Below are 26,433 nucleotides of genomic sequence, written 5' to 3' on the forward strand. Positions count from 1 at the left end.
CCTCCTCCAGGGGATCTCCCTGACCCAGAGATCAATTGCTATGCAAAATATTAAAATATGGGCAAAGGCACACAGTGGGTGGGAGTGTTGCTAATTTGTATAGGAGAGCCAGAGAACACACCTCTGACTAGGAGGTGAGACCTAAAGAAAGAGGGAGTGAGGTTCTGGGAAATCATGTTCCCGGCAGGTGGAGCAGCCAGTGCAAAGGCTCTTGCACTGAGTGTGCAAGGCCCTTGAAAAGAATGTGTGCTTGCATTGGGAGGAACACCACAGAGTCTCCAACTGTGGGAGAGGAGGTGAGAGGAAGGTGGGTTGCATGGCCGTGGATGAATGTTACATGGCTTACTAGGTGAATTAGGAGTTCAGTTTTGGAAAAGTCAAACTGAGATGCCTTTTGCAACATCCAAGGCGAGTGTCCAGTACCAGCTGAATCTGCATCTGGAGTTTAAGCTAGAGGTTCCTGATAGAGACCTACATTCAGGAGTCACTTGGCCAGAGGAGGTGTGTAGTCTTGAGACTGGACCCAATCACTGTGGGCTCCAATGATTGGTGCTGAGACACCCCTAGACTTTAGAGACTGGGGAGGGCAGGAGGAATCAGCCAGAGCCCTGAGAAGGAGCAGCCACAGAGGTGGAAGGAGATTAGCAGATGGTCTGTCCAGAAGCCAAGGGAAGCAAAGCCTGGAACAGGGAGGGAGTCTGACGGTTGACTTAGGCATGTGAGGGTAATGGTTAATGGAGAGAGAATCTGTTTCCATGAGTGATGGGGCCAGTGAGAACTGGAGGAGAGGATTTGCTGTCAACTATTTTAGGGGCTTTATTGTAAAAGAAGTGCAGAGGAATGGGACTGAGGTGGGAGGAACATGTGGGGTGAAAAAAGTTGTGTGTCATCTTTATTAAGATGGGAAATAATCACAGCCTGCTTGGAAGTGGGTGGGAGTGGTCCAGGTAGAGGAGAAAAAACCTGAGGATGCAGAGACAGTTGGGGGATTTGGGAGTGTGTTGTCCTGAGTGGGCGATAGGGTGGATCCAGTGTCCATGGAAGAGGCTGGAATTAGGAAGACATGGATCTGTGTCTACTTTTTCAGCATCTGTCATGGTGAATGATGATACGCAAGAGCTCTCACCTGTGTGTTGGAGATTTTGCCAAGGTTAATATGTTGCAATTTCTTGCCAAGTCTTTGTTTCTTTGCCATCTCTAAAATGTTCTGGAATGTTTTCGTGTGTCTGTTCTATACCCTAATTAGGAAAACATCTGTATTTTGCTAGCACAGATTGCAACAGAGGAGTGTATCCGTCATTTCTCTTCTGGGCTAGCATTCTTTCAAAGTATCTGGACACCACAAAAAAATGTGGAGATTTAATGTCTTTCCTGAAAGGAATTTACTTGGAAAGGCTTTAAAAAAATCTTTTTAGCAGAGAATGATATCTTTGATCACCATAAGCCTATTAAAATGCATTTTTTCTCATAGGTTTAATAAGGGGAAAAAAAATCAAAGTCTTTGAGGAACCACATAGAAATAGACTATTTCTTAAATGGCTGGACTGAAATTAACAAAGGGTAGTGAATCTGAAAACAATGGCTTTTTTGTGTCCTATACATTCCAAGTTTGGGCCAATCAGATCAGCATGCAAAGATGTTCTGCAAAGTGGAGATACTATTTTAGATTTTAAGAAGACATTGTAAAGGCTAGGTCACAGCATTCCACATGGCGATGAATATGAAGACCCTTAGACTATCAGTCATTACTGTTAACATACCTACATACAGTCATCGCTGCTGCTACAAGGTGCTGTACCCTTGTGATACTTAGGACACAAATCACATTTCCTGCTTTCAAAGCACTTAATTGTTTAATACATGTGCTTTTTGACCCCATGGACTATACGGTGCATGGAATTCTCCAGGCCAGAATACTGGAGTGGGTAGCCTTTCCCTTCTCCAGGGAATCTTCCCAAACCAGGAATTGAACCAGGGTCTCCTGCATTACAGGCGGATTCTTTACCAACTGAGCTATCAGGGAAGCCCATGTTCACAGAGTTTATTTCAAGTAAACCCGGAGAGGATAACCTCACACAACCATGTGGCAGGTCTGTTTTAGATCCAGTGCAGTTTTGATATAATCATCTGTGTGCATAATGAAAACTAATAAGATTGGCAGTCTATTTCCCTACTAGGAAATTTACTTTCCTAATTCTTTTGTGTTTTACACACTATTAAAATTGATTATAGTATCTTGATAAATATCATGATAAACAGAGGGAATTTTTTTTTCCTTTAAGAGTATTGATTGGCATGAGAAACGACTTAGACATTAAACATTTAATTCAGGGGAAAAACCTCAAATAAGTCATCTATAGTTCTTGTGCTTTATTCCTCACCAGTCCTATAGCCAATTCAACAGACACTGAAAATCAGTATAAAAGAGAAGGCTGGTCTTTGGTGTGAATGTTAGGTGATGAATTCCCTAAGGAATCACATATCTTCTGTCTTCATGGCCCAGGCATATGGTCAACACTCATTAAATATTCATTGGGGGAAAAAAAAAGAGTCTTCCCAAGAGAACTGAAACAGGAGATATTTTCGAGGAGATATTTGCACATGTATGTTCATAGCGGCATTATTTGCAATAGCCCTAAGGTGGAAGCAACCCAAGTGCTCGCCAGTGGATAAATGGACCAAAATAAATGTGGACTGCACATGCATGGGAATATTATTCAACCTTAAAAGACGCCTACTCCTTGAAAGGAAAGTTATGACCAACCTAGATAGCATATTGAAAAGCAGAGACATTACTTTGCCATCAAAGGTCCATCTAGTCAAGGCTATGGTTTTTCCAGTGGTCATGTATGGATGTGAGAGTTGGACTGTGAAGAAGGCTGAGCCCCGGAGAATTGATGCTTTTGAACTGTGGTGTTGGAGAACTCTTGAGAGTCCCTTAGACTGCAAGGAGATCCAACCAGTCCATTCTGAAGGAGATCAGCCCTGGGATTTCTTTGGAAGGAATGATGCTGAAGCTGAAACTTCAGTACTTTGGCCACCTCGTGCGAAGAGGTGACTCATTGGAAAAGACTGTGATGCTGGGAGGGATTGGGGGCAGGAGGAGAAGGGGACGACTGAGGATGAGATGGCTGGATGGCATCATGGACTCGATGGACGTGAGTCTGAGTGAACTCCGGGAGTTGGTGATGGACAGGGAGGCCTGGTGTGCTGCGATTCATGGGGTCGCAAAGAGTCGCACGCGACTGAGCGACTGAACTGAACTGAACTGAAAGGGGAAGGAAATTCTGACACTTGCTGCAATGTGACTGAACCTTGAGGACATTATGCTGAGTAAAGTAAGGCAGTAACAACAGAATAAATACTGAGTTCTATTTACATGAGGTCCCTAGTAGTAGTCCAGTGTATAGACACAGAAAGTTGAGTGGCGGTTGCCAGGGACTGGAGAATGGGGACTAGCAAGTTAGTTGTTTAGTGGGCACAGAGTTTCTTTTTTTTTTTTAATTATTTATTTTTGACCACACCACTTAGCATACAGGATTTTAGTTCCCCGACCAGGGACTGAACTGGTGCCCTCTGCAGTGGAAGGACAGTTTTAACCTCAGGACCACCAGGGAAGTCCCTAGTGGGAACAGAGTTTCTGTTTGAGATGAGGAAAAGTTCTCAAGCTGGATGGTAGTAATGGCTGCACAGCGATGTGAATGCTGAACTGCACTTTTAAAAGTGGTTAAGATGGTAAATTTCATATTATATGTACTTTGCAATTACAAAAATGAATCTAAATGCCTAGAATAATAGTGAGCGATAACCACTTTATAATAATAGTAACTTGAAAATCTTGCCTGTTGCTGCAGCGAGTATACATGCTTTATTTTTTCACATTTACTGAAAATTGTAACAATATTTGAATGTGGGGAATCAAGAGGAAGTTAATCCTTTGTCTTTTTTCCTGAAAGTTCAGATCTGAAATGTCTTTCTATTTGCAATTATCAACTCTTGAGCAAAGGTGAAAATTTAGTGAAACTCCAAAAGTGTCTTAAGAGTTAAGACATTACACCTTTGATGAGAATCTGTTTAAACCTCTTTGAAAAATGTGCAGAAAGAACCAACTTTTAGCTAAAATGATGTCTCCTAAATCCTTAGGCATGTATAATGGGTTGAGGGGATGGCTTTAGTTATTGAAGGCAGGAGGAGAAGGGGACGACAGAGGATGAGATGGTTGGATGGCATCACCAACTTGATGGACATAAGTTTGAGCAAGCTCCGGGAGTTGGTGATGGACAGGGAAGTCTGGCGTGCCACAGTCCATGAGGTCTCAAAAAGTCAGACATGACTGAGAGACTGAACTGAATTGAACTTGAGGAAAAAGGATTAACTCAGCCATTATTAGTAGCTTCCCTTCTTGGCCCCTCCCCCCGCAATCACCGAAATATGGAGACAGATCTGCTTTTGTCTTTTTAATAGTGCTTTCTGAGAAACCGTTCTCCATGAATTTTCCTTTCTGTGGGAAAAAGGATCATTATGTTTATTGGCGCCAGTGAATGAGTTCCATCCAGCCTTGTGACTCTCATCTATGTCTGTTTAAACATCCTCCTTCAGTCTTCAATCACTGGGATTGCATCCTTGTGTGACCTCAGAGGCTCAGGGAAACTCCACAGCCCAGGGAGTTCCCTGGGGCCACAACATCTCCATAGAAAAGGGGCTCCCTCTGTTCTTTCTCTGCCTTCCTAAGCCCCATCCTGCCAAGAGGGAGGGGCTGGCCAAGCAGCTGGAAGTATCCAGCCTACCTGTCTCTTGAGTGAGAGTGCGTTCTCAGTCCTAACTAATGTTGTTGGACTCTGTCACCCTATGAACTGTGGCCCGCCAGGCTCCTCTGACCATGGGATTCTCCAGGCAAGAATACTGGAGCGGGTTGCCATTTCCTATTCCAGGGGATCTTCCTGACCCAGGGACCGAACTCGGGTCTCTTGCATGACAGGCGGATTCTTTACCGCTGGGCCACCTGGGAAGCACGCATCTCTGAATATCCTCTTACAAACATATAAGCACTTTCTGGCTTCTGGCTCCTACTTCCAAAAGCTTAGTGGACATGAGGCTGCTTGCAGCCCCTCCCCTCGTGGTGCAGGCTCTCTGTCCAGGAGGCAGAGAACCAGGAGCTGGCTGTTTTGACCATCGGAGACAGTGCCACCACATGTAGCCTCTCAGCAGACAATCAAGTGCCTTCTTCAGGTATGACACCAGCTACTCCAGTAACTCTGAGCCCAGGGGCGAAGTGGCTCTGGGTTCTGGCCCTGACTCTGTGGACCAGGGGCAGCCTTGGGTGTGTGATCACGCCTCGACTCATGTGCATATGTTGTCTCGATCCTCAGCAGCCTAAATGGAGGCTGGAGCCTTGGGATATTAAGTGAAATGGTTTCAGGAAGGGGGACCCGTTCCAGGGCCCAAGAGTGGGCTCTTATCTAACACTCAGAAATGAATTGTCCAAGGAGACACATGAGCTGACAAAGCAAGAGGCTTTATTGGGAAGGGCACCCGGGTGGAGAGCAGTAGAGTAAGGGAGCCCAGGAGAACAGCTCTGCCGCAAGGCCCACAGTCCTGGGTTTCATGGTGACGGGATTAGTTTCCCGGCTGTCTTTGGCCAGTCATGACTCAGAGTTCTTTCTGGTAGCACCCACGTTGCTCAGCCAAGATGGATGCCAGCGAGAAGGATTCTGAGACGTGGTTGGACGTGTGGTGTCTCCTTTTGACCTTTCCCAAATTCTTCAGGTTGGTAGTGGCTTGTTAGTTCCAAGCTCTTTGCCAGGACCTCCTGATGTCAAATAACTCACACAGATGGTTGCAATGGTTCCTGGGAGGGTGGTTTTAGTCAGTGTGCTTACCCTAACAAAACAAACCCAGGGTTAGCACTCACGTGTAAAGATTATCAACTTAAAAAGTATTCACAATCAACCTAAAAGTCAAGAGTTATGATTTATTCAGTGGAAATTTTTAGAACTTCAAGCCCAGGAGACAGCATCTCAAGGAGCCCTAATATAACTGCTCTGTGGAGGTGAGGGGAACAGCCAGGTTATATAGAAGTTTTGCATCAAAGGGCAAGTATCCTGAACATCAAAAGATTATTGTTAATTAAAGAAGATCAGATATCCCAAGTTAAGGAATTTAGTGCTTTTCTATGTTGGGAAGATCCCCTAGAGGAGGAAATGACTCCAGTATTCTTGCCTGAAAAACCTCATGGACAGAGGAGCCTGGTGGGCTACAGTCCATGAGGTCGCAAAGAGTCAGCAGGACTAAGCATTCATGCGCACACCTCTGTATGACAAGATACAAGAGTCTAGGCTCACTCAAATCTTTCCTTTCTTCTGCATCTCAGCTATCCCAGGCCAGAATCCTGTATTTTTCACATCCTGAGCTCCCTTGGGGCTCCCTAATAGGGAGTGGCTGCAGCCTGGTGGCTGCTGATTCACAGTTATTCTTCTCCTTCCTGAGTGCCCTCTGGGCCCACCAGCTCACATTGGAGGGCTACAATAGCTGGTGACTGTGACATCCTTGTTTGCTGATATGGCAAGAAGTATTCCATTTCTCAGGATGGAACCCAGAAAGGGAGACCCCCTAGATGCAGCTTTGTTAGGGCAGCAGACTTAGAAGATGGTCTTCTCTCCTTTCTCAAATGTACCTTACTGCTGCCGCTACACCACTGTTAAAATTTGTCCTCGGAGCCTGGGAGATGGCGTGACTGGGAGACCCAGAACTCACTAAAACCCCTTGAGGGGGACTTGGACCTGAAGATGACCCAGATCAGAAAGCAGAAGCTAACTTCACTTAAGTCTTTTGGGACAGGACGGCCTCAGTGACACTTGGGCATCATGCATGCCTTCAGCATCCTCTGTTGAGCACTTACTGTGTGCCAGGTCTCAGAACTAGGGACCCAAAGCTAGGAGTGAGCCAGGCAGGAGGAAGGGGAGAGAGGAACATGATCAGTTTTAGGAACGTTCTGGAAGTAGAATAGAGAGGACACACAGGCTTCTGGAGGTGGAGGCAGGAGGGAAAGGCGGAGCCTGTGCACTCAGGTGATGGAGTGGCTAGTCGCCAGGGTGGGGAAGAAAAGGCAGGGTGAGAGAAAACGACACTCCTGGCCCTGGGATTAGGGCATTCCTGGATGTATCTACCTTGTTCCAGCTGAGGGCAGGTGCTACACACACCAAGCACCGCCAGACGTTTTGGGTCATGTCCATGTCAGCATCACCTGCTGCAGGACCAGCGCTGTGCGAGGGGGTCTGCTAAACACACGGCGCCAGTTCTGCAGTTCGTGCTTTTCACTTCTGGGCCACATCCAGACTCACTGCAGTGCAGAGACGTGGAAAGTAAGCTGGTGGGGAACTGGGCGCCTGTCATGTTTGGCACAGTGGTGTATTTGAGAAGTCAGCCCTGTAGCAAGAGAAAAACATCAGGCCACCCCTCTCTGAGAAATTGGAACACCCCTTTGTGCCAGGCACTATTTTTGGTGCATCACATATGTATGAGGGACATCTCGTGTGCTCCTCATAGCAACACCTTATCATCTTACCTTGGATATCGTCTGTCCTTGGATGAGGACACCAAGGGTCAGAGGGTAGGTGGTTTACTTAAGGTTCTGCAGCCAACAGGTGTGTGAGCTGAAAAAAAGCACAATGTATACATTGAGAGTTATGTTTTATTTAGCAGACAAAACTGAGGACTTAAGTGCTGGAGAAGACTCTTGAAAGCCCCTTGGACAGCAAGGAGATCAAACCAGTTAATCCTAAAGGAAATCAACCCTGAATATTCATTGGAAGGACTGATGCTGAAGCTGAAGCTCCAATACTTTGGATACCTGATGCAAAGAGCTGACTCATTGGTAAAGACCCTGATGTTGGGAAAGATTGGGGCAGGAAGAGAAGGGGGCGACAGAGGATGAGGTGGTTGGATGGCATCACCGACTCAATGGACATGAATTTGAGCAAGCCCTGTCAGATGGTGAAGGACAGGGAAGCCTGGCATGCTTCAGTCCATGGGGTCACAAAGAGTCAGACATGACTTAGCAACTGAACAACAACAAAGCCTGGGACAGAGCATCTGATGTCACTCTGAGGGACTGCTCCGGAATGGCAAGGGTGTGGGGGAGTCAGGATAAATAGGAGCATTTACAACAAAGACCAGATGGTCAGGACATCAAAAGATTACTGTTAATGAAAGAAAACCAGGTATCTCGAGTTAAAGAGTTGAGCACTTTTCTATATATGGGAAGATGTAAGAGTCTGGGCTCATGGAAATCATTGCTTTGATATGCACCTCAGCTATGTGGGCTTCCTTCATAACTCAGTCAGTTAAGAATCTGCCTGCAATGCAGGAGACCCAGGTTTGATTCCTGGATTAAGAAGATCCCCTGGAGAAGGAAATGGCATCCCTGGAGAATCCCATGGACAGAGGAGCCTGGCGGGATACAGTCCATGGGATTGCAAGAGTCTGACATGACTTAGCGACTAAACCACCAGCTACCTGGGGTCAGGATCTGGTCTTCTCTCATCCTGAGTCACCTCAGGGAGCACTGCGGGGTCAGCTGCTGCAGTTGTTGGCTTGATCATGGGCACCATCTTCCATTAGGAGTTCCCGCAGGGCTCACCAGTGGGGTGGCCATAACGTGATGATCTGATGGCCACAGCATCATTTGTTTACTGATATAGTATGCATGCGTGATAAGTCATTTCAACTGTGTCCTACTCTTTGTGACCCCATGGCTCCTCTGCCCATGGGATTTCCCAGGCAAGAAAACTGGAATGAGTTGCCATTTCCTTCTCCATGGGGATCTGCCTGACCCTGGGATAGAACTCGCGTCTCTTATGTCTCCTGCACTGGCAGGCAGGGTCTTTACCACTAGCACCACGTGGAAAGCCCTCCTGATGTGACAGGCAATAGTTTTCATTCATAGGATGCTAATCTAGGGTTCAGATCCAGGTCGACCAGAAGCTAAAGCTGATAGTTTTCATGCTATTCTCCTTTAGAGAACATGCAGGGTGTATCCTGAGACCACAGGTCAGAAGTAAACTGGGAGCCCTCATCCCATGAGTGGGCATAGTTGCAGCATATTTAGGGTCATCTGCTATGGGTGTGTGATGAAATCGCCCCCAACCTTAGAAATCCGGCCTTTCTGTTCATCCTAACAGGGATGGGTTGTTCGAAAAGAAAAAATTCAATCACAGAGGAGGCCCTTCCTCTAGGAACTGTCACATTTCCTCAGCAACAGATTTCAGCTGCAGAGATAGTGGCAGCTCTCGCGTCCAGGAGGATTCTGATTTGGGGGTGACTGTTAGTTTCCTAAAACAGGGACCCTCACACCAAGCTCCCTTCCTCCTACCACTTCCTCTGCCAGTCTCAGCCTGCCAAGCCTGAAGCAGTCAGTGAAAAACTGCCACTATATTCAAATTAGCGCAGGTGATGCCCTCTCCCTCCCCCAGCATTCCCTTGGAAGTTAAGAGTTTCCCAAAAGGCACCAGGGAATCCATCCACAAGACTCTGGACTGTGTTTTTCTAGTAAGAGCCCCGTCTGCAGGAGGGAAGCAGACACACATAAACATGCATGCGTGTGCACTCACACACAGAGCCTGAATAGACTGATAATCAAGTCCCTCGTAGCTAACTTCTATAACATCTGTTTGTGTTAAGTGGAGTCCTTTGAAAATGATTTTTTTCCCCTTCTCTATAAAAGCAACCTTAATTTTAGAACGTGGAGAAATGGTGAGTGGCAATTATTTTTGCTTCCTTCAACAAGACGTGTTTCAGTAAATGAGCTTCATTTCCAGAATTGAAGCCCTGAAAGAACCTGATTAGCAAGATCGGCGCCTACAATCACGTGTGATAACTGTGGGCAAACAGCCCTGCGGAGCCGGGCCGGGAGGACCCCGCTGCTGTGGGTTCTGCTTGCTGGCAGACTTCAGCAGATGGGCTGCTAATGTAATTAGGAATCGTTGTGTGAAATGAGCCGTTATTTAAATTATCTGCTAATTTTCCTATCTATTAACCTGCTGAAAAAGAGGCAGTGGTATCTGAGGAATCTCAGGCTGCTAATCACTAACTAGATGAAGAGCCCATTCTTCACTTTAATGCAACCTTTCACCTTATTACAGCAATTAGCAGATGGCTTTCTGAGGGGTTATTGCCCAATGCATCAGCCAAAGATTGAGAAGGGACATTGGGAAGATACACACAGTCTACAGGTTTTCATAGGTGGAGATATTTGGTCTCTGGGGCACGTGAGGCAAGGTTTGTGTGAGCCAGCCTTCCCTGTGTCTCTCTACCCTAGACACTGGTGGGAGCAGAGCGGTGAGGCAGGAAGGAGGAGACGGCTAGTAATACAGAGCAGACCCTCAGGGACTCCCCGAGGCACAGGGCACACTCAGAGCCGTCCACCTGGGGAGCAAGGAAGTGGAAGCTTCCTCAGCTGTTGTGTATTTGGGTTCAGGGCTGGTCCCTGAGTGAGCACTCATTCTTGGATTTCAGATCTCCCCTGGAAGCTGGAGCGCTTTTGGGGGGAGGGTGGGTACAATTACAGCTTTCCTGGGTCCTTCCCAGTAAAGGAGAAGGACCCACCCTGTACCCTGGATGTTGGAAGAGCCCCAGCAGCTGGAGTGAGTGTGCCAACACCACAGAGAGTGCCAACACCACCACCACAACCACCACCCCCTGCCCTTGGCCACCATCTCATTCCTAACTCTGGTTAGCCTTGGGTATTTAAAAGGAAATGTGTGATTATTTTATATGGTTGATCAGTTGCTCAGTCATGTCTGACTCTTTGTGACCCCATGGACTGCAGCATGCCAGGCTTCCCTGTCCTTCACTATCTCCTGCAGTTTACTCAAACTCATGGCCATTGAGTCAATGATGCCATCCAAACATCCCATCCTCTGTCTTTCCCCATCTCCTCCTGTCCTCCGTCTTTCCCAACATTGAGGTCTTTTCCAATGAGTCAGTTCTTTGCATCAGGTAGCTGAAGTGCTGGAGCTTCAGCTTCAGCACCAGTCCTTCCAATGAATATTCAGGACTGATTTCTCTTCGGATTGACTGGTTTGATCTTGCAGTCCAAGGGACTCTCAAGAGTCTTCTCCTGCACCAGAGTTCAAAAGCATCAACACTGTAGTGCTCAACCTTCTTTATAGTCCAACTCTCACATCTATACGTGACTACCAGAAAACCCATACCTTTGACTAGATGGACCTTTGTCCTCAAAGTGATATCTCTGCTTTTTGATAGGCTGTCTAGGTTTGTGACAGCTTTCCTACCAAAGAGCAAGTGTCTTTTAAGTTCATGACTGCAGTCACCATCCCCAGTGATTTTAGAGCCCAAGAAAACAAAAGTTTGTAACTGTTCCCATTTTTTCCCCATCTATTTTCCATGAAGTGATGGGACTGGGTGTCATGATCTTAGTTTCTTGAATGTTGAGTTTTAAGCCGGCTTTTTTGCTCTCTTCTTTCACCTTCATCAAGAGGTTCTTTAGTTCCTCTTCACTTTCTGCCATAAGGGTGGTGTCATCTGCATTTCTGAGGTTATTGATGTTTCTTTCAATGTGATCTTGATTTCAGCTTGTGATTCATCATATATCAACTGGGAAGTCAAGTTAGCCACCTTTGCCAGTTCTAAGAAAAGCTCAGTGAAGTCTGTGCACAAACGTATCAGGAGTTTGGCCTGGCAAAATCTCTCCAGCTCCTTGGCAGTTTCCCCTTCTTCATCAGCTTTCCACTCCTAGGTGGAGCTCGTGTGAGTCCCCTCCCCATCCTATGGACCAGGTGATTAGCAAATTCCCATTAGGGAGATGACTCCAGAGACTAAGAAAAAGGGCTCTGCCCTCAAGCAACTTACAAGCTCCCTGAGAGAAAAGATGTGGGCCTGGGAGAAATGAGAGGCCAGTAAAAGGCATCAGACAAGTGAGGGGGCAAAACTCAGGGCCCAGTGGTCAGAGGGGAGAGGGATGGGTCAGGGCTGTTACTGAAAGGCCTTTTGGAAGAGGCAGGACTGCCTGGGTCTCAAAGACAGCACTGTATGTGGTTTGTGGTTAAACTCTGCCAGCTGGCAGAGAGTGTGAGAGGTGGCATATTATTGTGTCAGAACAAAAGGAGAAAAGTAAAATCCCACGAGATATGCCATTTTAAAAACAAGAAAGCATTGTCTGGGCACAACAAGGCATGGAGATAAAGTCCTGACTGTCCCCAAGAATGTCCCTAAAGGAATCTTCCTGGAGAGTCTGTTGGCTTCAAAGTGCTCCAGGACCAGCCCTCAGCCAGCAGTTCCTTGGGATGTCAGAGTTTGTGTCAGTGGCCACCAGTAACTGACCTGTCACCCCACCTCCTGTTGAAAGTTGTGTGTATAATTACCATGTCTGTTCAGTCGTGTCCAACTCTCTGTGACCCCATGGCTGCGGCCCTCCAGCCTCCTCTGTCCATGGGATTTTCCAGGCAAGAATACTGGGTTGCCATTTTCTTCTCTGGGGAATCTTCCTGCCCCAGTGATTGAACCCTCATCTCCTCATGCTGTAGGCAGATTCTTTACCATCTGAGCCACCAGGGAAGCCTAAAAACAGGTAGTTTGACTATTTTAGAGTCTTCATATGAGATCATGTAAGATTTGTCCTTCTGCGTCTGGCTTATTTTACTCTGCATAATGTTCTCCAGGTTCATCCATTTTGGTACACAATGTAAGATTTCCTTCTTTTTTAAGGCTCAGAGTAGAATGGTGGTCTCCAGAAGGGTGGAAGGAGGTGATATAGGGGCTATTATTCAAAGGTATGGCTCAGACTAAAAAGAATCTACCTGCAATGCAGGAGACCTGGGTGTGATCCCTGGGTCAGGAAGATCCCCTGGAGGAGGAATAGCAACCTACTCCAATTCTTGCCTGTAAAATTCCATGGACAGAGGAGTCTGGTGGACTACAGTCCATGGGATCACAAAAGAGTCAGAGATAACTGAGTGCGTGCACACACACACACACACACACACACACACACACACACACACACACACACCTGCCAGTGAAAATCTCTCAGTCCCCGACTTTTTCATTTATTCAACAACTGTTCACTGAGCATCTAGGAAACGCTGGGCACTGTCCAAGGTGCTGGATGGATGAAGGATGATGAACCACAGGTGGGCCCCTGTGGTTAGCTCACTCTCATGGGGGTGCCCCATGCTGGGACGCTCTCTGGAGAAGATATACTGGAGTGTGAAAAAGATGCACAGTGGGGACCCGCTTCATCCATGAAAGAGCCCCTGGAACCCCAATGTTGGCAAAGAGATTGGAGCAGTGAAAAGCCGGCAACTGTCAGAATGCTAGACCCTAGCTCTTTGAGAAGGCAGATTTTTGTCCTAGTTGCTATGTTCTGGAAGAAGTGGAATGTGGTTCTATAGGAGGCTGCTTGGTATAGGGAAGGAGGTGGGGACTTCCAGCTCTCAGCAGCATTTCTTGTAAAACAGGGATGATGGTTCATACACGCTTCTGATTCATTTTCAGTTGTGCTTCGAAGGTGCAGTGCATTTCCCATATTTGTGTGTGTTTCTGTGTCCATTTATGGGGTTGAATAATGTCCTCTGGGGTAAGACTATATTTGCAGTTTGCGTTGAACCCAAGGAGGCCAGAGGTGATGGTGGAAATTCTGCAGATAAGGACACAGCAGGGGATGTTGTGTGTGTGAAGTTGGGCAAGGCGTCCAGGGGAATGATGCACTCACTAAGCCTTTGCCTGTCCATGCTTTCAGGGTGGATCCTATAAAATTTAGAGGACAAGTGACAGTATTTTTTTTTTCCTTTGTGATTAAGACTAAGAGTTACAAAGAGAAAGTCATGGCCCTGGCGAGAATTCAATGTGAAAAATGTCTATTTCCAGGTCATCACACAGCAAAAGGTGTTGGCGGCTCAGAAACATTACCTGAAGCCCCACTCAAAGTGTTTACTGCTCCCTAGAAATCCATTCCTTGCCTGACTCTGTGGCTGCCTCGTTTACTCTCCTCTAATCCTGTCCTCTAACAGCAGCCAAAGTGATGACCAACTTGGCCGAGCCGTGACTCCAAACTGAATTTTCTTGAAATCTGGCTTCTGCTGACGCAGCTGGGGAGTATGACTGTGCCCAGCGCCTGGGCAGTTAGAAGTCATCTGTGTAAGATAATGCTGTCTGTGTTTTGCTGTGACTTTCTCTGTTTTATATCGCCTGCCTCTGCAAGGGGGACCATGTGCTGCGAGGCAGAAGTAAGGACGGGGGTGTGTGGAAAGGACGTGCTTCTAATGTGATGCAGAGGCGGCGGGTGGAATTCCATACCCGGGAAAGCAGAGTGAAATGTCTATAGCGCACGTCCCTGGTCACTGGGGCCATTATGCCCAGGAGAGCAGTCCTGGGTCTGCTCTGCCTGTGGCTGGTTATGCAGGAGCATTGGGTGCGGATGTGGGATGCCAGCCTGGGAACCTGGGCTTCCAGGCAGCTGGTCTTTCCACACACATCCTGCTGGGCTGTTAGGTGTGTGTTTGCCGGAGAGACTCGGGAAAGACTTGTAAAAATGGCATGCTTCCATGAGTGTCATGAGCCTGGGTTTCTGGGTTTGTTTTTGTTTTTTTCTTTCTTGTTCATCTCTCTACCAGTTCCACCTAAGCAAATTAAAAGTTCATCCTGCCTTCAGGAACCATTTAAATCCAGGATGTAAATCAGAGCTGAGAACATAGGCCATGTGAGTTACATGTATTATTAGGTCAACTTGGACTGTCTGCTGTCAGGACAATGGACTTCATTCCAATGACGGGTGAGATTCTGGACCTTGCTGACTGCCCATATGTTATATTATGTGAAGAAATTCATATTTATACAGAGAAATAAGTATTTGGTCTTTGTCTCAGTAACTGGCACAGGGCTCCTGAAACCCTTGGAACTTCCTCAATAATAAGGGTGATAAAGGTGCCTTTGTTTTCCATAACAAGTCCCTTTCAACCATACCTGAGGTGTGTCAATGAGATAGCTTTTGAAAAGTCCCAAAGGATGGGGAGCCAACCCTGAGAGTAGACAGCTGGAACCTTCAACCTCATTTCCAGGGAAAGGAGAAGAGTTGAAGGTTGAAGCAGTCATCAATGGCTCATGATTTAATCCATCAACCCAACAGATGTATGTTCAGTTACTTCATGTTCAGTTGTGTCCAACTCTTTACAACCCCATGGACTGTAGCCCGCCAGGCTCATCTGTCTATGGGATTTCCCAGGCAAGAATGTAGTGGGTTGCCATTTCCTTCTCATATATATATATATATATACTTTTAATTGTGTTCTGTCTGAAATCAATGCAAACACCTATGTAGTGAGACCCTTCAACTTTTATAGTGACTATGTATTCATAAACGGAATTAAGAGAATTCATTTCCTAAAGTCACAGTGCATAAAGAGGTATTTACTGTCTCTTAATTTAGTATGAGGAGCCCAAAAACATGTTGAGGAGAAGAAGCCAGAACCTCCTGCCAAAAATCCCACATGATGCCATTTATATAATGTCCAGGAACCAGTGAAACCCATCCATAGTAATAGGAATCAGACAGTGGTTGCTTCTGAGAAACAATGGGGATTGACTAGAAAGGGGCATAGAGGGGCCTTTGGGGAATAACAGGGATGTCTGCATCTTGGTTTGGGAGAATACCGTGTCAGAACTCACCAGTGGAAAATCCAAGATCTTTCATTTTTATTGTATGTAAATGATAATTCATTAAAACTTAAAGAAAAAAGTGATACCTCTGGCAGTTGTTTCCAGGTCCTGTGCAGCAGAGATGAGGGGACACCCACTGCCAGAAGGTGTCTGGGAGGTGTGCTGGGTGCGTGGAGTGGAGGTGGGAGGTAAATGAGGGTTTTCAGGTGAGATTGGAAAGGCAGGAGGGCTACGCAGCCAAGTGACAAACCAGCCAACAGTCCAGGGTGAGAAAGGGCTCTGCCTGGTTACCAAGTACTGCTGGCTGGAAAACGAAACCCCACTTATTCCACTGAATTTACCTTCTTTTAAGGTTTGGTGTGTATCTGAAGCTAAAGTGATCTCTGCCCTTGCAAGCTTCACAATGGACTGTGTTCCGAATTCAATTTTCTAGCAGCTTTTTAAAAATATTTCTAATCGATACGATTTCTCCAAGTAACAAATTGTTCTCAGCACTTAAGTTTTAAGAGAAGTATTCAAGAGTGTTACCCTAAGCAAGTAACCTAATGGTTTCTCTGTTTTTCCCTTAAAAATAAAAGCTGCAGATACTCGTTGACACCGGAAGCAGCAACTTTGCCGTGGCTGGGGCCCCGCATCCCTATATCGACTCTTACTTTGATGCAGAGAGGTGAGTGATGGGTCTGTGCCTGGGGGGGCCGGGCTTGGGGGCACCAGATGGATGCTTCAAAAGACACTGGGAGATGCAGCTGAAAGGCTGTTTCATTTTAGGGAGGACATGTTCATGTATATATCTGTGCATGTATGTGTATGTGCAAGTATCTGTGTGTATGTGCATATAGTGGTGTGTATATTTGCGTATGTATGCATGCATAAGTGTATGTGTGGGTATCCATGTGTACATGCATATGGTGGTATGTATATTTGTGTATATGTGTGTGTGTATTTGCGTATATGTAGATATCTGTGAGTACCTGCACATTGTTCAGTGGTCATGTCCGACTCTGCGACCTCATGTACTGCAGCACAGTACCAGTTTCCTCTGTCCTTTACTATCTCCCAGATTTTGTTCAAATTCATGTGCATTGGGTCACTGATGCTGACTCTCTCATCCTCTGCCACCCTCTTCTCCTATTGCTTTCAATCTTTCCCAGCATCAGGGTCTTTTCCAATGAGCTGGCTCTTTGCATCAGATAGCCAAAGTATTGGAACTTCAGCAACAGTCCTTCAGTGAATATCCAGGGTTGATTTCCTTTAGGATTGACTGGTTTGATCTTCTTGCAGTCCAATGGACTATCAAGAGTCTTCTCCAGCACCACAATTTGAAAGCACCAGACTTCTTTATGATCCAACTCTCACATCCATACATCACTACTGGAAAAACTGTAGCTTTGACTATACAGACCTTTCTCAGCAAAGGGATGTCTCTGCTTTTTAATATGCTGTCTGGGTTTTCATAGCTTTTCTTCCACAGAACAAGCGTCTTTTAATTTCATGGCTGCAGTCATCATCCACAGTGATTTTGGAGAAGAAAATAAAATCTGTCACTATTTCCACTTTTTTCCCTTCTATTTGCCATGAAGCAATGGGACCAGATGCCATGATCTTAGTTTTTTGACATGGAGAGGTGAGTGATGGGTCTGTGCCTGGGGGATTTTCAAGTAAGCTCTTTCCCTATCCCCTTTCACACTCGTCAAGAAGCTTTTACGTCCCTTGTCACTTTCTGCTATTAGAGTGGTATCATTTGCATATCTGAGGTTGTTGGTATTTCTCCCAGTAATCTTGATTCCAGCTTGTGATTCATCCAGCCCAGTATTTCACATGGTGTGCTTTCAATTCAGTTCAGTCACTCAGTCATGTCCAACTTTTTGCAACCCCAGGGACTGCAGCATGCAGCCCCTGTCCATCTTCCCTGCCCATCACCAACTCCCAGAGCTTACTCAAACTCTTGTCCACAGAGTCAGTGATACCGTCCAACCATCTCATCCTCTGTCGCCCACTTCTCCTGCCTTCAATCTTTCCCAGCATCAGGGTCTTTTCCAATGAACCAGTTCTTTGCATCAGGTAGCCAAAGTATTGGAGTTTCAGCTTCAGCATCAGTCCTTCCAATGGATATTCAGGACTGATTTCCTTTAGTTCAGACTAGTTGTATCTTCTTGCAGTCCAAGGGACTCTCAAGAGTCTTTTCCAACACCACAGTTCAAAAGCATCAATACTTTGGTGCTCAGCTTTCTTTATAGTCCAACTCTCACATCTATACATGATTACTGGAAAAACCATAGCTTTGATTAGATGGACCTTTGTTGGCAAAGTAATGTCTCTGCTTTTTAATATGCTGTCTAGGTTGGTCATAGTTCTTCTTCCAAGGAGCAAGTGTCTTTTAATTTCATGCCTTCAGTCACCATCTGCAGTGGTTTTGGAGCCCAGAAAAAATAGTCTTTCACTGTTTCCATTGTTTCCCCATTTATTTGCCATGAAGTCATGGGACTGGATGCCATGATCATAGTTTTTTTAATGTTGAGTTTTAATCCAGCTTTTTCACTCTCTTCTTTCACTTTCATCAAGAGGCTCTTTAGTTCTTCTTCGCTTTCTGCCATAAAGGTGGTGTCATCTGCATATCTGAAGTTATTGATAATTCTCCCGGCAAACTTTATTCCAGCTTGTGCTTCATCCAGCCTGGCATTTCGCATGATGTACTCTGCATATAAGTTAAATAAGCAGGGTGACAATATACAGCCTTGATGTACTCCTTTCCTGATTTGGAACCAGACTGTTGTTCCATGTCCAGTTCTAACTGTTGTTTCTTGACCTGCATACCATTTTCTCAAGAGGCAGATCAGGTGGTCAGGTATTCCCACACTTTACATGTAACTTAAATAAGTAGAGTGACAATATACAGCCTTGTCATACTCCTTTCCCAATTTTGAACCAGTCAGTTTTTCCATGTTCATTTCTAACTGTTGCTTCTTGACCTGCATACAGGTTTCTCAGGAGACAGGTAAGGTGATCTGCTACTTCCATCTCTTTGAGAATTTTCCATAGTTTGCTGTGATCCACACAGTCAAAGGCATCAGTATAGTCAGTGAAGCAGAAGTAGATGTTTTCCTGGAACTCCCTTGCTTTCCCCATGAGCCAATGAATGTTGAGAATTTGATCTCTGGTTCCGCTGCCTCTTCAAAACCCTGCTTGTACATCTGGAAGTTCTTGGTTCATGTACTGCTGAAGTCTAGCTTGAAGGATTTTGAGCATAACCTTGCTAGAATGTGAAATAAGCACAATTGTACAGTAGTTTGAACATGCTTTGGCATTGTTTTTCTTTCAGATTGGAATGAAAATGGACATTTCCAGTCCTGTGGCCACTGCTGAGTTTTCCAAATTTGTAGCATATTGAATGCAGTGCTTTAGCAGCAGCATCTTTTAGGATTTGAAATAGTTCAGCTGGAATTCCATCACCTCCACTAGCTTTTTTCTTAATAATGCTTCCTAAGGCCCACTTGACTTCACATTCCAGGATGTCTGGCCACACTATCATGGTGCACTGAGTGGTGTGTGTATTTATGAATATATGTATATGTTTGTATATCTGTAAGCATCTGTGTGTACATACACATGGGGTGTGTATATTTGTGTATAAATGCATATATCTGTGTAAGTGTAGGTATCTGTGTACATGCATATGATTTCACACTTAGTATGCCCATGATACACACTTAGTGGTGTGTATATTTGTATAATATGTATATATTTGTATAAATGTAGGTATCTGTGTACATGCACATGGTGGTGTGTATATTCGCATATACAAGTATATATCTGTAAGTGTGGGTATCTGTATGTACATGCACATTGTAGTATTTACATTTGTGTGTGGTGTGCATGTGTGGCATGACGTACTGAGTGTACATCCACTCCAAATGAATCCATTGCAGGATTCTCCTAACAGCCTTGGTGTGTTCTCATGAGCTCTGCTTTATAGACATTCAAGTCAAACTTGAATGTTTTGTGGTCAGACCTGAATTGCAGGGGGCTCGTGACCCTTTGACATTTGTTGGTCCCCCCTAATCCTCACGAGGAGGTGGCCTGAGCAGGGCAGGGCTCATTGGATCTGAGTGTGAGACTGTTCCGGGTAGTGGCCTGGCATTGCTTGGAAAGCCATCTTTGTGTCACCTGAAGTTTGGTGGCGTCAGTCAAGGTGTGGTTCACTGAAACCATTTCTGTGCTGGGAGGTCTTTGCGGTGAGAGAAATCTATGACTCACTTGGAAAGGACACACTGTGAGCTCAGAGCACTCAGGCCCAAGACAGGGCTCTGAGCTGGCAGCTGTGGGTGGGGCTGTGAGAAGGAGCAGAGCCTGGCTGGAGGTCTGGCTCAAGGCCAGCTCTCTGTGTCCAGGTCCCTAGACTCTGGGCCCTAGGAGTTTCAGGTGGTCCTTGTGTGTGTCACTGTTCATCTCTGCAGGAGCCCACAGGGTCAGAGTCACTCTGCCCCAGATACTTGTTGCTGCCCTAAATGTATGCACATTTTAATTTCATATCCATTTTTTGTGACCCTAAAATTTAGACTCAACAGATTAAGCCAGTAAGCTGCCACGTGGTTTGCTGTTTAGGCTCGTGAACAAGCATGTCACATTTCCCTGCTACCGATGCCCTTCGTGTCTTTCCTTTCCCACTTTCTTTTCCCATAGTCTTTTGTTTCAAGGAATAAGCCCCATCTTTTTTGAGGTGGGGGGGAAGAAAGGAAACACAGGAGAGAAAGTAACAACTGGGGAGATTCAACAAATCCCCAGCAGCATTAATAAGGCAGTGCCCGTCTCTTCCCCCATGCATGTTGGTCTCTGTTTTGGTGGGACAAGGGGGCCACCTGTGTGTCCAGCTGGAGGGAAGGATGGCTGGTGCCTCATGGACCCCTCCTTCAAGGAACTTGGAGCTTAGGTTATGACTCAGTGTGTTGATAACCTTTGATCACAGAAATTCCAGGTGCACTTCCAGGCTCGTGATGCTTTGTGAAGACAGATGTGAGCCTGGGAGCTGTTCTTGGGACTTCAGATGCTCTTGTGAAGTGGGGCATGGGCTGTGCAGCCAGGGAACAGAGGCTGGCTGATGAGCCCCCAGCTACCCTTTGCCCTTTCCTACTCAAACTGTGATTCATCCAAATCCTCTGCCCCCAAACAGCCCTCCCCTCAACTACTCCATCATGTGACAGATTTTGAAGTCAGTCCGAACCTCTCATTTTTATTCACATAGCACAGGAGGTCTGGGAACCAAGAAAGTGGCCCGGGTTCAGGCTTCTAGGACAAGAGGTCTGCAGACTTCAGCCCTGGCAGCTCCTCTTTATAGTAAGTGCTGTGTACGCTCTGAACCAAAATGCAAATGTAGTAAAACGTATCTTCACATGTAATCCTAAATACCCTGACACAATCTGCAGGGTTTGGGGGCGAGTAAAAGGAATTAATTTATAGGATGGTGATCAGCACCGCAGTATGTAAACACGTTGGGTAGGAGTCAGGTGAAGCTGGGTGATGCAGGAGGCTGTGAGCATCGCTCTGGCCCTGCAGTGCCCAGTGCAGACTGACAAACTGAATTAAAATAGAATCAGACACCCAGAACAGCTTGGTTTAGTGATGTCAGTTTTCCAGATCAGTGAAGAATCTTGGTATAGTTTCCCCACAGGATTACCTTCTTCAATCTACACAGTAGCTGCATACCTAGAAAATGCAAAGTATATTAAACTGTGTAGAAGATGTTGATCTTGGTGGTGAGGCAGTCCTAGCCCTATTTTTTCCACTACAAGGTTCTTCCTAGTCCATACATTCTCCCAGTTTCTCCATGCCTACTGGGGTTCTGCCTGCCATAAGACAGAGCAAACATCCTTGGAGCTCAGATACATCTTTAACAGTTTTCTTCCCCAGAGCAATTTTGTTTCCCATCACAGATCTGTAGACACATGATACAATAGAAGAAAATAATAGTACAGCATAGTGAAGCCAAGTTTGAGTAAAGTGTATATCTACCTTTTAGATTGAAATGTGCAAATCTAACACCATGGGTGGATATTTTCTTGGTTCTCAGACCTCCTATGCTACATCAATAAAAATGAGGTTTGGACTGACTCCAGAATCTGTTCCATGATAAAGTGGTTGAGGGGAGGGGGTTGTTTGGGGTGGAGGATTTGGACAAATCACAGTTTGAGTGGGAAAAGGTGGCCAGGGGCTCATAAGTGGGTAAACACCACAGCCAGCAGTCAGTAAAAGTCTGAGTGTGCTTGCAACCTAGTTACCCTTTTGCTGGGTTTCCTTGATGACTCCGCAGGTAAAGAATCCCCCTGCAATGCAGGAGACACAGGGATGCAGGTTTGATCCCTGGGCCAGGAAGAATCCCTGTAGAAGGGAATGGCAACCTGCTCTGGTGTTCTTGCCTGAAGGGTCCCGTGGACAGAGGAGCCTGGTGGGCTGCAGTCCAAAGGGTTGTCACAAATAGTACCTGCCTAACCACACACAGGCACACACCCATTTGCTATACAGATGCAGATATGGAAGCATTCAAGGGCAAACACTAGTCAACATTACAAATACTGGGTTCAGTGCCATTTAATACATTACAATATTTAATCAACAGTAGACAACTGGCTTCCTTCTCATTTGCCTTTGACTTTGTTCATTGCGGGCTTGAACCATAATTCTCTCCGCCTTAGTGGGATGCAGCCTTCTAACTTTCCTATTAGCCAGGCTTTAGTTCAGGTTTCAGGTGGCTCCTGTCTTTCATGCTTAAAGATTGAGCTCCTCTGCTTCCTTTGCACCTGATTTAATGTGAAGACTCCTGGGAACGTTCGTGACTCCCATGATGGCTAGCCCTGCCAACCTGCTAACCACACAGGAGAATTCAGGGCTCCCTCTTAGCTTTCGAAGCACCTGAGCATCTCATCTAGATATTTCTCCTTTGTGAGCAAACAGAGAACTAGCAGAACCTGCCAACATGCAGGGGAGGCCCCAGACTCCCCTGCTTTGTCAGTGTCGCCCCCACTGGCACCTCCATTCTTCAGACTTCAGCCTGCCTTCTCATTTGCAAGTACTGTTGAAATTTATTTAGTACCTTAACACATGACCCAGTCTGGCCTTCTAGCCCTGATACTGTCTTTCTTATAAAGAGATCGGCTCAGTAGTAAAGAATCCTCCTACCAATGCAGGAGACATGGGTTTGATCCTGGGTCAGGGAGAACCCTGGAGAAGGAAGTGACTACCCACTCCAGAATTTTTGCCTGGGAAATCCCATGGACAGAGGAGCCTGATGGGCTACAGTCCATGGGATTGCAAAGAGTTAGACATGACTGAGCAAATGAGCATGCATTCATTCTTCAACTGGGCTTCTTCTTAACTGAATCAAATGTGAAACATCGCATTTTGAGTTTTAGGCAAGTTCTATTCAATCACCTGCATTTGTCACCAATACAAACAAACACACGTGCTTTGCAGGTTAAACACTCGCTTTGATTTATGCTAACCTTTCTCTCCTTTCTTCTATTTTTCCTAAATAGTTCTCATAGGTTTATGTCAACACAGATGCGTTATTGTTAAGATATGAACTATGAACATAATTTATATAGTAAATTATGTACAATTAAGTTGCCTGATACTTTCAGCCCACTTTACAGTTGGCCTAAGCTACACCTTCCACCATGGTATTTGATGGAAGCCGAGAGAATGTTCTACTTCCTCTCTCAATTTTTGACAAAGGGTTTCTTTTCTGAGATGTAGCTTGCTGCCTTGTGATGTTTCTGTATTTGCTTGTCCCTCTGATCTCTCTTAGTTATAATAAGGTTTCTGGTTGGGTTTGTCAGCCTCTGATTCAAGTCCCCCAGTCTCTGGATATTCAGGTTTAACGCTTCCTGAAACATGTCCCAGTAATTGGAGATTTGACTTGGGGTTCTTTGACAAGATCTCTTTGATTTATGGAATCAGACATCAGGCTACCATCAGTCATTGTGCAGCTTTGTCCCATCAGAAGCACTCTTTTCCTGGTGGTGAATGTTCCAATGAATTACTATACAGCAAAAAGGCAATCATGTATTTTTTTAGGTGTACTTCTTTTTTAGCCAGTAAAATAGTCTCCATCCAAGTGGCTTGATGAGAGATTCAGTATACTCATCCCGCTGACCTTATAATAATCTATTCAGAAATTAAGTATATTTTCATTAAAATGTCTCCCCCTCCTATACTCCATGTGGGTGCAGCTCACAGAATTGCTGCTGCTGCTGCTAAGTCACTTCATTCGTGTCCGACTCTGTATGACTCCACAGACGGCAGCCCACCAGGCTCCCCCGTCCCTGGGATTCTCCAGGCAAGAACACTGGAGTGAGTTGCCATTTCCTTTTCCAATGGATGAAAGTGAAAAGTGAGAGTGAAGTTGCTCAGTCGTGTCTGACCTTCAGCAACCCCATGGACTGCAGCCTACCAGGCTCCTCCGTCCATGGGATTTTCCAGGCAGGAGTACTGGAGTGGGGTGCCATTGCCTTCTCCCAGCTCACAGAGTAGTTCTGGCCAAAAAACAATTTCTTGTCTTCAACTGAAGCTTATGAGTAGAGTGGGGATATTAGAAAATTATGCAGGTTATTTCCTTAAGGAGGCTGACCTGGACCCTTGAGATCTCACGCTACATCTTTCCATCTGATGATGACACACATTTTTCTTGATTATTTAGATAATTTCTTAAGTTTGTCCAGGAGGGGTCTTGTCATATTGGGGCCCTGAAGCATTTGCCATTGTTGAGGATGTTCATGACCCTCCAGCGTGAGCAGAAGCCCCTGGGCTGGTGAGTGGTCCCACTGACTCCGACATGGTCACTTCCAGACTTTGGAAGAATAAGACAGGTATCTGGTCACCTGGTCCAAGTCCCTTATCCCTGAGGTAGAGTCCAAATTCTGAAATGTGCAGAAGGCCCCCAGGGAGGTCTCAGGCAGAATTTTCCAGGAGACTTATCATTCTCTGGGGGGCTGGTGGTTTGGGGGAGCCAGAGTCGACTGAAGGATTCAACTCTCTTGATCTCTGCCCTCCCACCTCCTCCCTGTAAATTCTCTGAAAACAAAATGGGTTTCTTTAAATTAATAAAATGTTCTGTGGTTCTTCTCTTCTCGGTTTGATTGATTTCCCTTTTCAATCCTGCATTCCCTTCAGACTTGTATCAGAGGCAGAAAGTCTCCTGAATTTGGTTCGAAGTGATTCTGTGGCTGTGGGTGGACTCTTCCCTAGCTACTCACATCCTTGATGAATGGCTGTTTCTACACACCCAGAATGGATGCTGCAAAAAAGCAGCATGTCTGGGGTTCACTCTGAATATAGTTAATTAATGTCCAAAGCAGCTGAGAGCCAAAGCATTTTAGCGCCAAGAGGTGGGATGTTAGGACATAAACATGGAGGAATGCGTAGTTTTTAGGTCTAGTGCTGAAACCTACGCGTTAATAACATTCAGAGATGCTTGCAATTCATCTCTGGGGTTTTTGCTCTTTGAGTTCGAGGAGCCCAGGGAATATGAGCTAAGAATTACTTTTTTCTCTCATTATCTAGAACTGTGCTTTCTACAAGGGTAGCTACTAGACACAAGTGGCTATTTAAATTTAAATTAATTAATGTTAAATACAGGCTCATTCTTTAGTCAAACTATCCAGATGGTCCCTGACTTAGATGGTTTGAATTAGCTTTCAACTTTACAAAGGTGCAAAAACAATACACATTCAGTAGAAACTGTACTTTGAATTTTGAATTTTTAAAAATTCTTTTATTTAACATTAAAGAAATTGAGACCTATGGACCAGAGTTTCTTAATCTCAGCGCTGCTGACAGTTTGGGCTGGGTGATTCTTTATTGTTGGGGGCTGTCTCGTGCATTTGAGAATGTTTACAGCATCCTGGTTTCTGTTCCATTTGATGCCAGAAGCTTCCCTCTCACACAGCTGTGACAACCAAAAATGTTTCCAGACATTGCCAAATGTCACCCGGAAGGAAAATAAGCCTCTAGTTGGTAATCACTGTCATAGAAGCTAAATCCAAGTTCAATCGTTGGACAATGCAACATTAAAATCCAAGTTTGGTGACTTTTATCCCACTTTCAATGGACTTGTTCCACCAATTCTGTGGAAACTTTTGTACTCATGGTGGTAAGATGGCTGCTGCCCCTCCAGATGTCACATATACATTTCCAGCAGGAAGATAGGAGGCTAACAAGTAACAAGAGGCAAGAACATTCCTCCTAAAGTGGCCATCTTTTTACTGAGAAGGAATGCCCTCCCTAGTGACTCTAGTGACTCTTCCTACGTAGCATTGGTCAGAAGTGTCTGCATTTTGAATTTTGCTTCTCCCAAAGCTGGGAGAAGGCAATGGCAACCCACTCCAGTACTCTTGCCTGGAAAATCCCATGGACGGAGGAACCTGGTAGGCTGCAGTCCATGGGGTCCCTAGGAGTCGGACACGACTGAGCGACTTCACTTTCACTTTCATGCATTGGAGAAGGAAATGGCAACCCACTCCAGTATTCTTGCCTGGAGAATCCCAGGGACGGAGGAGCCTGGTGGGCTGCCGTCTATGGGGCCTTACAGAGTCGGACACAACTGAAGCAACTTAGCAGCAGCAGCAGCAAAGCTGGCAGTAAGGGGACAATCCTGTCTCGTGATGTTGGGAAACAGCAGCCACAGTTCCCTGTCAGCCCTGTGATCATGAGGGTAAGCAACTGATATATTGACAGCCATGAGGACCCAGACAGACATTCTGCTTTGTTCAC

The 26,433-nt window shown here is 45.7% G+C and overlaps 1 protein-coding gene across 2 annotated transcripts in view; it reads left to right on the forward strand.

Annotated features, from left to right (window-relative positions):
- Positions 1-26,433, forward strand: part of BACE2 (beta-secretase 2) — a 103,836-nt gene that overhangs the window by 26,772 nt on the left and 50,631 nt on the right. For both annotated transcript variants that reach the window (XM_068972617.1, XM_068972625.1), the window contains exon 2: positions 16,251-16,339. In XM_068972617.1, the coding sequence (XP_068828718.1) occupies positions 16,251-16,339 (89 nt within the window). The remainder of the gene's footprint in view (positions 1-16,250; positions 16,340-26,433) is intronic.

The sequence above is a fragment of the Capricornis sumatraensis genome, chromosome 1 (assembly GCF_032405125.1).
Source record: "Capricornis sumatraensis isolate serow.1 chromosome 1, serow.2, whole genome shotgun sequence".
Lineage (NCBI taxonomy): Eukaryota > Metazoa > Chordata > Mammalia > Artiodactyla > Bovidae > Capricornis > Capricornis sumatraensis.